General features: G+C 54.7%; 1 protein-coding gene across 11 annotated transcripts in view; it reads right to left on the bottom strand.

Moving 5' to 3' along the window:
* Plekha6 (pleckstrin homology domain containing A6) overlaps positions 1 to 13,795 on the bottom strand; it is a 137,087-nt gene that overhangs the window by 24,634 nt on the left and 98,658 nt on the right. For 5 of the 11 annotated variants that reach the window (XM_076831720.1, XM_076831722.1, XM_076831727.1 and 2 more), the window contains 5 exons: positions 12,188 to 12,288; positions 8,352 to 8,554; positions 6,390 to 6,872; positions 4,732 to 5,251; positions 4,246 to 4,332 (listed from right to left, as the gene is read on the bottom strand). In XM_076831720.1, coding sequence (XP_076687835.1) covers positions 4,246 to 4,332; positions 4,732 to 5,251; positions 6,390 to 6,872; positions 8,352 to 8,554; positions 12,188 to 12,288 — 1,394 coding nt within the window. Of the gene's footprint in view, positions 1 to 3,151; positions 3,206 to 4,245; positions 4,333 to 4,731; positions 5,252 to 6,389; positions 6,873 to 8,351; positions 8,555 to 9,001; positions 9,035 to 12,187; positions 12,289 to 13,795 lie in introns of those variants that run through there. The other 6 variants (XM_076831725.1, XM_076831728.1, XM_076831731.1 and 3 more) reach the window with 5 other exon arrangements.

Raw genomic sequence — 13,795 nt, 5'->3', positions numbered from 1 at the left:
ACACCACACGGTTGGAAAGGCTGACCTCCCCAGGTCTGCACTAAACCACACAAACTAAGACAGACACGGTGGAACGCGCCCTGCTGAGTGGCCTTCGCCAACGCACGGGCCAGGGTCCCCTGCCCCCTCCCTTCCGGGCTCTAGCGTGGAAGGACTGCTCAACACGGTTTCCAGAGCTGGGCTGGCAGCATCCAAGAGGAGCTGGGATGGCATTGGGAGCAACTAAGGAGGCCGAGACAAGCGAGCCATGTTAAAGGGACACCAGGAACCAGAACGCTGCTCTCCACCACATCATCTTCACAGTTCAAGGATCATAAGGAACTTTGGGGTGGGGCATTGTTTGCCAAATGAAAAAGAGAGAGACAGAGCGGGGAGGAGGAAGGAAGGGAAGGAGAAGGGGGGGGGGGGAAGGGAGGATGGGCCAACCACATCAATCAGAGAGGCCATCATTTCCCCACTGGTTCCAGCGTGAGATCAAAAATGAGCCGGTCAGGGAATGTCCTTGGCTGTGTCCCTTTAACTCTGCTGTTCTGTAGCAGAGATGGGAGGAGACAAAGGGAAATGAGCAAGAAAAGCTTTTGGGGAGAGAAAGTGAATGAGAAGGACAGCCACAGTAGGAAAGATCTTCTGGGGTCCCAGGTTTTTTCTACGGCCTCCCCAATCTTGGTGAGACCCACTGTCTTTTCTTCCTCTTACCCTTTTAAGCAAGAGCTGAAACACAGCCTCTCCTCTGAACCCTACAGGTGGAAGGCACCCGCTGCTCAACTGCAGGAGCTGTAGTCATTTCAGCCCTTTTCTGGTTTTTCTGCCTCTTTAGCCCAGTTGGAAATTTTCTCTGTGGCATCAAGTGTGACTTGAAAGGCTGGCAAAGGAGCACTTGGAATATGAGGTTGAGTCCTTGGCAAGAGTTCAAAGTCAACAGGAGGTCAACCACATCTTCTCTAGAAAGATCCAAACTCTAGGCTATCCCTCTCTTCCTGAAGACCCAGGGGTGTGTGCACACAGTGGATCTACCAATGTGTCAGGCTCAGAGGCCAAGGGAGGCCAAGGCTCTTCCTGGGCACCCACTGACCTCAGTCCTTCCCCCAAAGTGGGTCTAAAGCATTGGTGGCAAGAAGCAGAAGGTTCTCCTGCTGGCCTGCTCCCCCCCTGGTGCTGTGGCTTTGGGAATCTGAGCTCACGAGGGCCTCTCCTCTAGGAGGATCCCATGGGCTAACTCTGTGCAAAATGTTGGAAAGATTTTGTGAGAAAGCAACAGATCCTGTGCCCAATGCAGAGTTAGTGCTGCATTTTGGTAGAACACGAAATAATAGCAGCAGTCAGCACTCCTCACCAGTGTGTGCCCAACAAGGACCTGGCGGGACTCTCCTGGACTTTCCTGCTGGATTCTCCCGATAACTGTGATGTAGAAAGGGCTAGCTCTGCGAAGCCCATTTAATGATTAAGAGAATAAGGACCCAGAGAGACTAAGTGACATTTCTAAGGTTTAAAAACAGAAGCTTGTAAATGGCAGAGCTGGGACTAGAGTGGCAGCATTTGGCTACTGTGGACTCTCCTTATTCCACAAGACGCCTCTCGGGAATATTACCCCCTATCCAGGAGGGGTCCTCTTTGAAAGTTATTTATAGCCCAACAGTCCCGACCCTCTTTTCAAGGGCTAAAGCCTCCAGGAGGGGACCCTGATTCTGCACTGAGTGTGTGGACAGCCAGGCCTGTGGATGGGCTAGGGAGCCAACCAGATGGACACTTCCCACTGGGAGGATTCCATGCTTCCCAGCCCTGCTCTTAGGGACAGCATGAGACCAGTTCCCACATGGACAGGAATGCTCATGGTGCAAGCACTGCGTACCACTTAGAGAACAAAAACTCAAGGTCCTGGAGGGCCAGGAGCAGGTCCTGCTGACCAAATTATGGATATCAGTGCTTCCCAGTGCAAAAGCTCTCCTAGGATAGAAGATCACCACATCATGACGTGGAGGCCCTGGGAGATGGTGGGTGACGGGGCTTGTGACTCGAAGAACATACAGCTCTGATTTCAAGTGTATTGTTCTTTCTGCAACTCTAAGAGCTTAAAATCCTTCTGATGAGATATGACTCCAGCTTTTTTTTTTTTCTTAAGTTAGATGTTACCTCAGCTATAGACTGGGTTAAAACCTCAGAGCCATATTCAAGCTCTGATGTGTGTCTTTGGCACATTATTTAACCTCTCTGTGCCTCATCACCCTGGCTGCAAAATGGGGATAAATAACAGTACTCATCTTGTAGGATTATCATAAAGAGTAAATGAGCTGGGATCTATTTTGCTTAGAACAGTAAGACACGGAGGTGACCGCTGCCATCATTATTATCCCTGTTATCATTCCTGCCACCCCAGGTTGCCTCCACAGGACAATGGTGTGCAGTTCCCGTGGTTGGTAGCTCCGATCTGAACATAGAGGATGTGCTCACAGATATGCCAGCGTGTTCGCCTGGAGTCTACTTGCTCTGAGGGAACACCAGCCCTCTTGGCCTCAATGGGCAATGCAGCCAAGGGTGGGAGCCCAGGAGCTGGGAGCCCAGGGAGTCAACTGCCTGGGTCTCGTGGGGACACTTATTACCTGTTCAGCTTGCTCACCTGTCAAACTGAGTTGATTATATTACCTCAGTGTCTACAGCCTGAATTCTCACAGCCATGGGCTATGTATGCAAAAGAGCAATGCCGAAAAAAATTGCAAATGTACTGAATTGATATGACTCTCTAAGTTATTCTAAGGCAGGTCTACAGGCCTCGGTTTAAATTATTAGCATCTCAGGCCCATACCCAGAACCGCATCCTATCTCTGTGACTCTCTCTTCTCTCCAGCAGAAATGCAAATTCCCAACCCGCCTCCTGGGAGGCAGTTCCATCTGGGCTGGTTGGAGAAATATGAGGTGGCATTAATTATTCATGTGCCCATTTATTATTATGCTTCTTTCCACCAGAAACTCCCAGGTGCCCTATGGGGCTTTGAGGAGGAGGGGTGTGAAGGAACAAACTAAAATATAAGCCACTTTGTTGTGTCCTGGTTGCACCAACAAAGGTTGTCAAATGGCAGGAGGGTGAGGAAGGGGGAGGAGCAGGGAGACAGGACAAGAGAACAGTGGAATGGTGAGGGGCACCAGCTCTGCCTACCTGCTGGTCCAAATACTCTAGGTTTCTTTGCAACTGAAGGTCTAAAAGTTCATCCTACCCGGAGCCCGAGGCCAAAGGGCCAGTCAGCAACACAAACAAACAGGAACACACGAAAGAAAACGATAAAAAAAGAAGCAAAGCTGTTAAGAGTTAGCTGGGCAAGGACAAGGGAAATCCTCTCTCTCTTGGCCCTGGAGGAGTTCTGGGGAGGAGCTGAGGTTGCAGGCGGGCACAGGAGGGACACACTCCTGGCCCAGGCTCCACCATCTCTCCTGAGTCTGTCTTGCCTTCCCTGGGACAGTGAAGCACCACTAAAGCCACCTAATCAGCATTTCTTAGCAACAGCTTCTGGGTTTTCTGGAAAAACTGGTTGTTTCTGGAGGGGGATGCCTGCGGTGGGTCAAGGCTATAGAGTTTGGATAGTGGAGTAAGAACGGCCAAGCTCCACCACCCTGGCCTCCTGGTACAGGAGGTCATGCCTGTTGGACCCTATGGTTCTCCCCAACCCGTCCAAGTAGATCAACTATATCTAGTCCTCCAGGTGGAGGCAGAAATTCTCAAAGGAACACATTTTTCTATGCAAGTAGAAAAAGGAGAGAAAAGGAAGTAGGCACAATATGGAACATTTTTTTCTTCCTCTGTCACTTTTTGACTCTTTCCTATAGGTGGCATTTCAGGCAAAAAGCAAACTTGAAGCAAATACATGTAGGGAGAAAAAGTCTAGATGCTGTTGCCTGTTGCTAGGAGGCCTAGCTTGACCTTCTGTCCCAGCTCATAATACGAGCCCCCTGCCCTGGCCTCCTCTGCATGCTGGAGAGGAGGGCTGCGCTGGGCTCTAGGGGATCTGGATAGTACATGCTCTCTGATCTTGTCCTACTCCTCTGCCCTGTGTCATAGAGAAAGGGTAACTGACACTAAATTCTGTTGGCGCTAGAGTCCTAGCCAGGAGGGAGGAGGCATCCAGAGGCGCTAAAAACACATAGGCCAGGCACTAGGTACACAGCAGCCCTGGCGCCTGCCCCAGTTTGACTCCACCTTGGGTGGAGGCAGGTGGAGAAGTCCAGAGGTGGAGTGGAGGGGAGAAGAGGACGTACCATCTTATCGTGGACCGTGGGGGATGGTGGGTAGTTGTAGGGGTACAGTCCTGCAGGGACTGGCCGCCTGTCTCCCAGGTAATCATACTGGAAGAGAAAGGGGATTGTAGAGGTGAGAGAGTCTGGTTGGACATGGACTTCCCTACCAACTGAAGTTCAAGGTTAGGGATGTCTGTATCAAACTAAAAAGGACAACAGCTCCCCTGGCAATAATCTGTCCAAGTCCTCAAGAGTACAAAAGACGCACTCTGCCCTCTTACACAGCACGATTCCTGGGACAACCTGGGGACTGACCGGCATATAGCGTAATGTTTCCATTTAGGGAGCAAAGCAATCCCCCAAGGCAGCACTCCTAGGGACAGAACCATAGGCCAGCATCTCCCCAGGCAGGTGCCTGGTCCTGTGACACAGCCCAGGGGTCCACCGTCTACCTCTTCTCAGAAGATGGTCTTAGGAAGGAGGAGAGAGGGGCAGGCTGGGGCTCACCTTGGGGGAGCTGATGGATCGTCTCATCACATAGGCGGCAGGGTCGGCATAGATGTCCTCGCTGCGAGGTGGCAGCCGCTCAAAGCGGGCACTGGGCGAGCGGACAGGGGAATAAATGCGGGCGCGGCTGTAGGAGCCCTGGCTGGGCGAGCGGGGCACGGAGTGGGAACGGGGCTGCAAGGACAGTCGGCGCAGGGAGCCGGAGGTGGCATCCAGCTCGTCATAATAGACTGGCTGTCGAGAAGGGCTGGGGACCCAGACGGTGCCATCCTGCCTGCCATAGCCAGCCGGCTCCTTCCACTCGCGCAGCTGGTAGGCGGGTGGTCCACCCCCATTGCGGAAGGAGTGGCGCTTGTCCTCCAGGGCCCAGGGCGGGCTGATCCGATCGTAGGCGGGCATGGAGCAGATGCTGTCTGGCCGCACCCCGGGCGGGTAGTACTGGTAATCGTCTGGGTACTGGGACGAGTAGGGGCCATAATACTCAGGGACTCTGCGAGACACAGGGTAGAACCTAGAGGGACTAGGACACAGAGGACACTGTAAGGAAAGCAGACAAAATAGGCAGGTCTCCACCCCGTTCACTTCCAGCCCCACGTCTGTGTCCTCCAGCCCCGAGGAGCTGCCTGGACAGGTGAAAGGTGCCCATGGAGAGGTGTCCTGGCCTTATGGACACAAAGAGGAGGTCACTGCTGAGGCAGAGGCTGGGATTTACTTCTGAGGAGAGGGAAAGCGCTTTCTCAACCAGCTCCTGTGAGCTGCAGACTGCAGCATTCAGAGCTTCTGTTTTTGTCTCTTTAAAATGAAATGCCCCTTCTTCTCCATCCCCGTCTGTGCAAACCAATTTATCAGATCCTTTCCAAGGGAAGCGGGGGAAGAGAGAACCCGGGTGTACCAGGCACTGAAGGAGGGAGCAGAGCGGGGAGGAAAGGGCAGCTTCCTGTTAGATCGCATCAACACAGAACCAGCAGGTTCCCGGGAGTGGGAGGACCAGGTGCAGGACCACCAGCAGTGAGCTGCAGCTCACCGCTAGAGGGCGCGTTTCTCAAGGGCCCAGAAGCCCTCTGAGGCCACCACCTGCAGTCCCTGGAGTTGTCCCTATCCCCAGGGAAGAAGTTAGCCAGCTCACTTGCTTTGACGAACATTGTCAGTTCCAATTGATGTTCCCAAATATCTAAAAGCCCGTCTTTGGTCATTGAGGATGGTATTAGGATCATTGGCATCTTTTTTTTTTTTTTTTCTTTCAAAAAGTAAACTTCCTATAATGATCTTTCAAACAGAGCTGTTGGAGACAGTGAGTTGGTTTGGTGGCTAGATTGGGGTTGCACTGGGGCTGAAGATGTAGGATCCACAGCAGGGACGGGTGTCTGACCAGAACACTTCAAGTCCCCTGCCTGGGCCTGCCTGACTCTTGGGCCACCCAGTAACATGTGAAGCAGCACTGGGGTGCTCTGTCCTTCTTCCTGAAGGAAGCTGACAGAGAAAGCAGGAATGAGGGATGGCATCCTGGTGGCACAGGAGAGGAGGTGGTTGAGCTGGGAAGCAGACCCTGGTCTTAGCATCCCAGGTTAGCCTGGCTTCCAGAAGCAGGTGTCTACCCAGCCATACCACCACCACCACGTTCCACCACGCCAGCCTGCCCCGGCCCTGCAGAGCCTCACCTCCGAAGATCTTCGGGGGGCTGCACACCCCGGCGCAGGTTCACCCACTGCTGAAGCTGATTCATGGAGCTCTTGCGCTGGGCGATTTTGTCAGGGTTGGTGCGTGGAGGAAAGCTCCGCCGGTGCCCCCCACTCTCCCCGTCCTGAGGTGGGAAAGCTGTGCTCCCTGGCCGGCTGGGGGAGCTGTACTGCCAGCCATTGGGCTGGGCAGGCTGCTCCCCACCCCCTGGGACCCTTGGGCCCTCGGGGTAAGGGCTGCCGGGCTCTGAGGCCGGCTCAGGTCCAGCTGGGAGGCCATTGGCTTTCACCAGAGACTCTTTCTTGACTTCGGGCCTCTCGGGCCTCCGCTCTGGCTTCTCACAGCCTCGGCCGTCGCCCTCCCCTCGAGTCTTGGCCTCGGGCTCAGGCCTGGGCAGGCTGTTGTGGGCTGGCTGCTGGTGGTGTTTGCTGGGAGGGATGTTCTCTGAGTCTGGCTTCTCGTGGCTGCAGGAGGCCAAGGGAGATGATGCAGTAAGAGACTCCAGTCATGACTGGGAGGGAGAAAAGGTGCGGAGAGGAACAGGCAGGAAGGCAGCAAGGGAGCCAGTGCAGTGACCTCTGATCTGCTTCCTAGACCCCAGGCCTCATCTTCTTGCTCCAGCCCGGGCAACTATTAGGCAATGTACAACAATTCCTGCCAAAGCATGCCAGGCTGGTCCTGCCCTCTGGGTCTTCTTCCCAGGTCACTGTCCACTCCCGTGGGCTGCCCGTGTTGAGCCCAGCCTTCAGCTATGGCCAAGACCAACCCAACAGTCTTGGTCTCCTCTGTCACCTGTCCCTGATCCAGCCTCTCAAACTTCATTGGCCCGATACTGAAGTTTCACAGCAGTAACTGTGACCTTGGCAACAGAGGCTTGCTACAGGTCGACTCTCTCCTCTCCAGAAAGCTACTTGACTTCGATGAGTCGTGGGCTCCCCACTGGCAGAACGAGCATAACCCTCTCTCTCCTCAGAGGACTGCTATGAGATAAAAGGATGGCAGAGATAAGAGCTGCTGCCTCCAAGTTCATGGGCACACAGACATGCTCGTTCCCTTCTCCAAATCACGCTCCTCCCAGGACTGACTTCCCATGAGAAGGTAGGCTCCACCAGGGCAGGAACATGGCAGACTTTCCTCCCGGGTGCTCCTAGCACCTGGCAGAGGGCCTATCACATTTATGTTCACAGTAAATATTTGTGAAATGAATAAATGAACTTCTGGAAAGACAAAGATGGAAACGTGAGAATTTTCTCCAAGGCTGGCAGAGTCAAGCCGCCTTGCTGAAACGTCGCTGGGTAAACATTTCTAAGACACACGACTAGACTTGGAGTCAACACTGTGAGCCCCCTTCTCTGGATCCCTATTAACACCTAACTCAAAGCTCCACACCCAAGTTACAGAAGAGACAGGCACCAAGACCGCGGGTGATGACGGCAGCTGAGAGCAGCCATCTGTTGAGTGTCTGCTACATGTCAAGCATTTTACACACACCATGTCGTCTTCACAACCACCCCAGGTGGGGGGATTCTAACTGCTAGTTTTAAGGGGAGGAAACTCAAATTCTCAGAGGTCAAGTCACTTACACTGAGGTCACGCTGTGGCCAGGCGGCCGAGCTGTGATCTGTCCTCCTCCAAAGGCTGCGGATTTAATACACAGCCAAGAAAAAGAAGCAAATACCTCACCTTTGGCTGCTGGGCAGGTCGTGATGGAACCTGGCTTCAATGTGCCCTTCCCCAGCTTAGAAGAGGAGAAGTGGGACCAGGGAAGGATTTGGGGTTCTGTAATCACTTAGCCAGACCTGCATGGGCGCTGGGAGATGGCTCACACGTCCCTCCAGGGGTACAACCAGTGTACTAGTCTCCACAGCGGCACAGGGCTGGGCACGTCTTTTCTGCTGCTTCTCCCCCTTCCTCACTCCCACGCCAGGTACCCTGGCACTCACCTGTGGCGCACAGGTTGGGGCGCCGACTTCTGGGCTGGAGGGATCTGTACCCGGGCAGCCTCCCCCATGGCCTGGATCCAGGCCTCCTGCTCCTCGGGGCTCTCAGCACTGAAGAAGTAGGTGCGGACGCCAGCATGCTCGGCCTGTGGGGAGAGGCAGTGCGTGGAACTGGCCCCGGCCTCATCTACCCAGCACACAGTCACCTGTAGGGAAAGGACACCAACACCCCCAGGAGAGACAGTCAGTCAGCTATTCCTGTGCCTGCGGCTCCTCCCCCGGGTACAGCTCAGGAGCCATGTGGCCCACGGCTGGCCCACGTGCTCCAACTGGCAACCAGATATCTGCCTGGGCCAGGTCTCCAAGTGCTACCAGGCAGCCCCGTAGGCAGGTAAGCCTACCTGTCCCACCTGAGGTGATTTGTAAGCAGGAGGGACAATTACCAGACCCACTGCCCTCCAATTACCCAAGGGCTGGGGGAGTTGAAAGGCAATTACCCAAGAGCTGGGGGAGGTGGGCCCCTGAGCACAGGCTAATTTCAGCCCCAGCTTCCTAGGGAGAAGCTTGCCCTGCCACTTCCTGAGGGGAGACAGCCAGGCCCCTATCCACAGGCATGCAAGGACAGGCTCTGGCATACAGACGGAGCACACTACCTAGTTGGCGGCTGTGAGCAGGCACAGTGGGCGGGAACCCAGAAGAGAGCTCCTGTCGAGAAGGGGTCCTCAGGCATCAGAAGGAGAAGCAGAGAGCAGGTCAACCAACACCAGAGGGAGAGACAGACGAGGAGGCAAGAGACGGTGAGGGGCGGGGGGAGGGGAAGGGGGGTCAGACTGTCCCTTTTTACTCAGCGTCACTACCGGGAAGGACAGCACCCAGCAGTGCCCGGCTCAGGTCACCAAGGGGAAGGGCGTGGAGAGTGTGCACTCTGGGAATCAGGCTGGGTTTGGAATGGGGAGCCAGGAACCCTGGGGCTAACCCCGCTCTGCACCTCACCAGCCCTGCCAAGGCAGACGGGCTGCTGTCCTGCTCAGTCAACCTCATGGGGAAGGGTCTGCCTGGTGAAACTCAAGGCCATAAAGAGAGGGGCCATAGGACTAGAACTTTCAGGGACCTTAGTATGCTTGCTGAATGACCCTCAATCTCTCCAAAAAGCAGGGAGCCGAGTCTATCTCACTTAATTGGGGGGGTCCAAATGTGACTCAGTCTCAGAGGTGAGCTACCTGGCAGCCTGACTCTTTGGGTGCTCCTTCCTGGGCTGCTGGGGTTTGGGGGAGGAGAAAGGAACCACTGACTGAGCCTCTGGGCTCTGCTGAGCAGCAGCATCAAGCCTAACTCGTGTGATGCCGTTTGGACCAAGCGTCCCCAGGCTTTCTTGACTGTAGCCAGTCTCACCCCCTCTACCTCTCCCTAACATCGGAACTCTTTATTGCGGGCGGGTGGGAGAACCAGGGATTCAACCCAGGGGTGCTTAACCACTGAGTCACATCTCCATCCCTGGTTTATTTATTTATTTTTTAATTTAGAAACAAGGTCTTGCTAAGTTGCTGAGGTCCTCGCTAAGTAGTTGAGGTTGACTTTGAACTTGCGATCCTCCTGCCTCAGCTTCCTGAGCCACTGGCATTATAGGTGTGAGCCACCGTGCCAGGCTCAGCCCTGGAATTCTTTCTAATAGGAGCCACTACCTAGCAAGGGGCATGGATGGGGCTCCTTCCTCTGCATTCCCTACCCTCTAGCAGACAGCCCGGTGTAGAGAGGGCAGGAGAGGCTGATGGACAGCCTGTGGGGCTAGAAGGAGGCCTCTGGGACGTGAAACTGCACAGGAGTTGAGAGCTGAGGACCAAGCGAGCCCTCTGGGTGGAGAACACAGGTGGCTGTAGAGGAGAAGGGAACACAGGACTGGTGGTGTGTCCTGGGGCAGGTGGGAGTGCCAGCACCTAGTGAGCAGCCTGTGAGTTCAGCTCGTGCAGGGCACCAGTCAGAAGGAAGGCAGGGGCTTGCTCTTGCACTTGAGCTCACAGTCACATTGGCAACCAAACATGCCGCAGGAGACAGGGAGCAAACACAGGCCCAGGAGCAAGTGCTGGAGACAGGGGAAGGCAGGGGGCCTGGGAAAGGACGGGGCTATTGATGGGGAGTGGGGAGGGGCATGGGCTGGGACTATGAAAGGGGCCAGAGAAGTGAGGGAGGTGTCCCAGCAGGCGAAACCCTCCGAGGGGCCGGGCCGGGTGAGGAAGAGGTAAAGCATTCAGTGGCAGCCAGGGCAGGCGCAGTTCCTGGCTTCTCATTATTTGCCATCCAAGAGTTTGGCTGGGTGGCCACAGCAGGATAAGCCTCCTGTCTGTCTCGGCTCCCCTCCCTTCCCTGGGGAAGGGCCACTGAATAGCCACAATTGGAACCCTTTGTGGGCCACTAAGCACAGTCTTAAAGAGGCAGTGCACTCCTGGGGAAGGTGGAGTGGGCAAGGGGGCTGGTGGGCACAGGCGCGATCTTGGGGCTTTGTGGTCGGGTTCGTGCTAGCCATTCTGGGATGTTATCTGATGCCTGCAGCTGGCACAGCTCTGAGCTGGAGTGTTTCTAAAAGGTGGTGGGGGGTGGTGGGCAGGCTGGCTGATGGTGCATGGGTGTGTGTGTGTGTGTGTGTGTGTGTGTGTGTGTGTATGAGAGAGAGAGAGAGAGACAGCCAGGGCTGTGTATTGTTGGTTAGACAGCCTACTTCTATTTCCCCAGCTAGGACCCGGCTCTCTAGAGTCACAGTTTCATTAATTGTTTATTCTGCCCATACCTCTGGCACCCAGGACCCTGGGAGGCTGGAAACTAATTATGTTCCAAATAAGTCCCTCCTTGTTCCTCAGGGCAGAACCTATACATGCTGCCCACCTCTATCCTATCACCAGGTGACCAAAGTCCACAGGACAGAAAGGGCCCTAGGAGCTCAGACAGTGGCCTGGTGAGACCCATAGGTCCTATCATCTAACACCTCAGTTTTGGGTTTTCAGGGTTTGAGATGGCAATTCTCTACTGGGGGACAGAGGGCTTTGTCCTATGGAAATGCACAGTTAGCTTATAATTTTACATTTGGAAAATGAAAAGAAACCTAAGGTTTTTTTTTTTTTTTTTTTTTTTTTTTGCATCACAAAGTACAAAAAGGGCATGAGATTTTTATAGTTTTTAATGGGTCATGAATTTTTAAACATGGAAAAACACTGGCCTAGGAAGAGCCAGCTGCGAGCGAGCAGTGTCTTTGATGGGTGGATCCCTGGGGGGTTCTGAGGGAGTGACACGGAGAGGCAGCCGAGTCCCATTTTCCTGGCCCTTGTTCTCTCAAAACTGTTGTCTACAGAAGTTTGCAGCTCTGGATTGGAGCAGAACTCAACTCCTTATTTCCTCTAAAGATTGCAATTTCAGTTAATTTGGCTGGAGGAGGGATCCCCTTTCCTGGACCCAAGGTGGAGTGGGAGGCTTTCCAGAAAAGATCTCAAGAATTCCACCAGGCACAGCTCTGCCTCTGTCCAGAGGGATTTCCCAGGAGCAGAAAGTCCAAGGGCCCAGGATGTAATTTTCTCTCCCAGTAAAAACTGTGGTACCACTGAGGCACACCCCTATCGGTCCACCTAAGGGGAATTACCCACGTGACCCCTGTAAAGAAGAGGGGTGTCCCAGCACAGCCTCACCTTGGCCTCCCAGGAACCCATCTGAGTCCAGAGGCCACTGCCTGCTCCCTTCCTCCTCCATCACCACCTGGATTCCTCAGGGAGATGCCCTTGACCCTTCTTTATCTCCATATGCTCTAGAAGAACAGGCCTCCCTCCCCCAGACCTGGGAGAGGAAAGCCAACCGACCTTAAAGGTGTGCTTCCGGCTGATGTTGTCCGAGGGCTGCACTGCTGCAACCCGGAAGCTCAACAGGGGGATGCTGCCCAGGATGCTCTCCTCCTTTTCATCTGCCAGAGAAACAGAGGCACAAGGGTGTGTGTGCTCACGTGTGCACCTGGGCAGGGGGAACCAGGAGCACGCTGGCCCTGCTCTGTGAAAACCTGATGCCCGCCTACTACTTGCCAGACCCTCGGGGACACCACACACACTCCAAGAGGCACTCCCTGGAGCTGGGGGTGGCGGGGCAGAGGGGCTGGCGGACGCTGTTCAGACACTGGACTACAGAAGGAAATAAGAGAAAAGTAGTGCCCACCCTCGGGGCGTTCACATTCTAATGCACAAACCAGTTATTAAAGAAGAGCTGATGTTTCTGGAGTGTCCGCCTCATATTAGGAGCATTCCAAGTTAAATGCCTTACTGGATTCAATCCTTCAAACTATCCTGCAAAGGGGTACCCGTATCACCCCCCATTCAGTGGGAAGCTGAGACACAGAGGCCGAGGAGTTTGTCCAAGTTTCCTTAAAAAGTAAGTGGTGGGCGTGGTCTTTCCACCCAAGAAGCCTGACACCAAAGCTGGCCTTGCCGACCCCTATCCCATCTAGCCTGCCTCTCTGAACAGGACAATTCCAGTAGCAGTGCATAGAGCAGGGGACAGGACGGAGCAGGGTTGTGTGCACCACTTCTCCTCCTGCTCTCCGGAGCTCTGGGTAGCTCTCTCCAGGGTGCTCCCAGCCCCCAGCAGCCTGCTTTGCCTTTTTCCTGCTGCAGACCCCCTTTACAGCTCCTGCGTGCAGCCCCGGGCTCTGTCCTCTCAGGATCAGGCTAACAATCATTAACAATGGGGCTGTTACATAATTCATCCCGGATCTGGAGGAGCCTGATGGATTAGCTAGTCGGGTGCCCAGCTGTCAGCAGGAGGCCAGAAAGGGCAGGAGCCCTCTGTGGGACAGGTGGGGGACAACTATGTGGCCATGGCAAGACCCTCTCCTCTGCTGGGTCTGCTGTGTACTCCTGGGGTTGGGGACTCTGAAAAACCTTCAGTCAAGAGTCCAGAAGAAACCTCCGCAGGTCTACGACTCCCGGAGCTCTACCCCCACCTCTTGTCACATCCACAGACCCACAAGATACTTGGTCTGCGATTCTGTTTAGCCCACAGCCTGGTGCCAGAGGGAGGGGTCAAATGAAGGAGCAGGAAGGACTTGAGGCTGGACTCCAAAGCTGTCTTTGGGAAAACGGAGGCTGCCAGCCTGCCGAGGAGACGGGCCCTGCCTGGCAGAGGGCAGGCCAGCGTTTAGGGTCTGCTCTGGTTTGGATGAGCTAAAGCTCACGTGGGAATCTGATTCTAATGCAAAGGTGCTGAGAGGTGGTGGGGTCACAGAGGGATGGGTGCTCTTCCCACACAGAGCTCCCCCTCCCCAGCAGGCCCTTGGAGGCGAGGTGGCCCTCCTGTTTTGTGTCATCTGCGCGTCCCCTCTCTACCTTCTGCGGTGAGTTGAAGCAGCACAAAGCCTTTCCCAGAAACCACTGAGTTCTCGCACCTTCCAGCCTCCAGAACTGTGGGCCCCTCGCGGTGAA

Source organism: Callospermophilus lateralis, chromosome 13, assembly GCF_048772815.1.
Source record: "Callospermophilus lateralis isolate mCalLat2 chromosome 13, mCalLat2.hap1, whole genome shotgun sequence".
Lineage (NCBI taxonomy): Eukaryota > Metazoa > Chordata > Mammalia > Rodentia > Sciuridae > Callospermophilus > Callospermophilus lateralis.
Note: the sequence above shows the minus strand (reverse complement) of the source record. Positions and strands in the feature narration are given on the sequence as shown.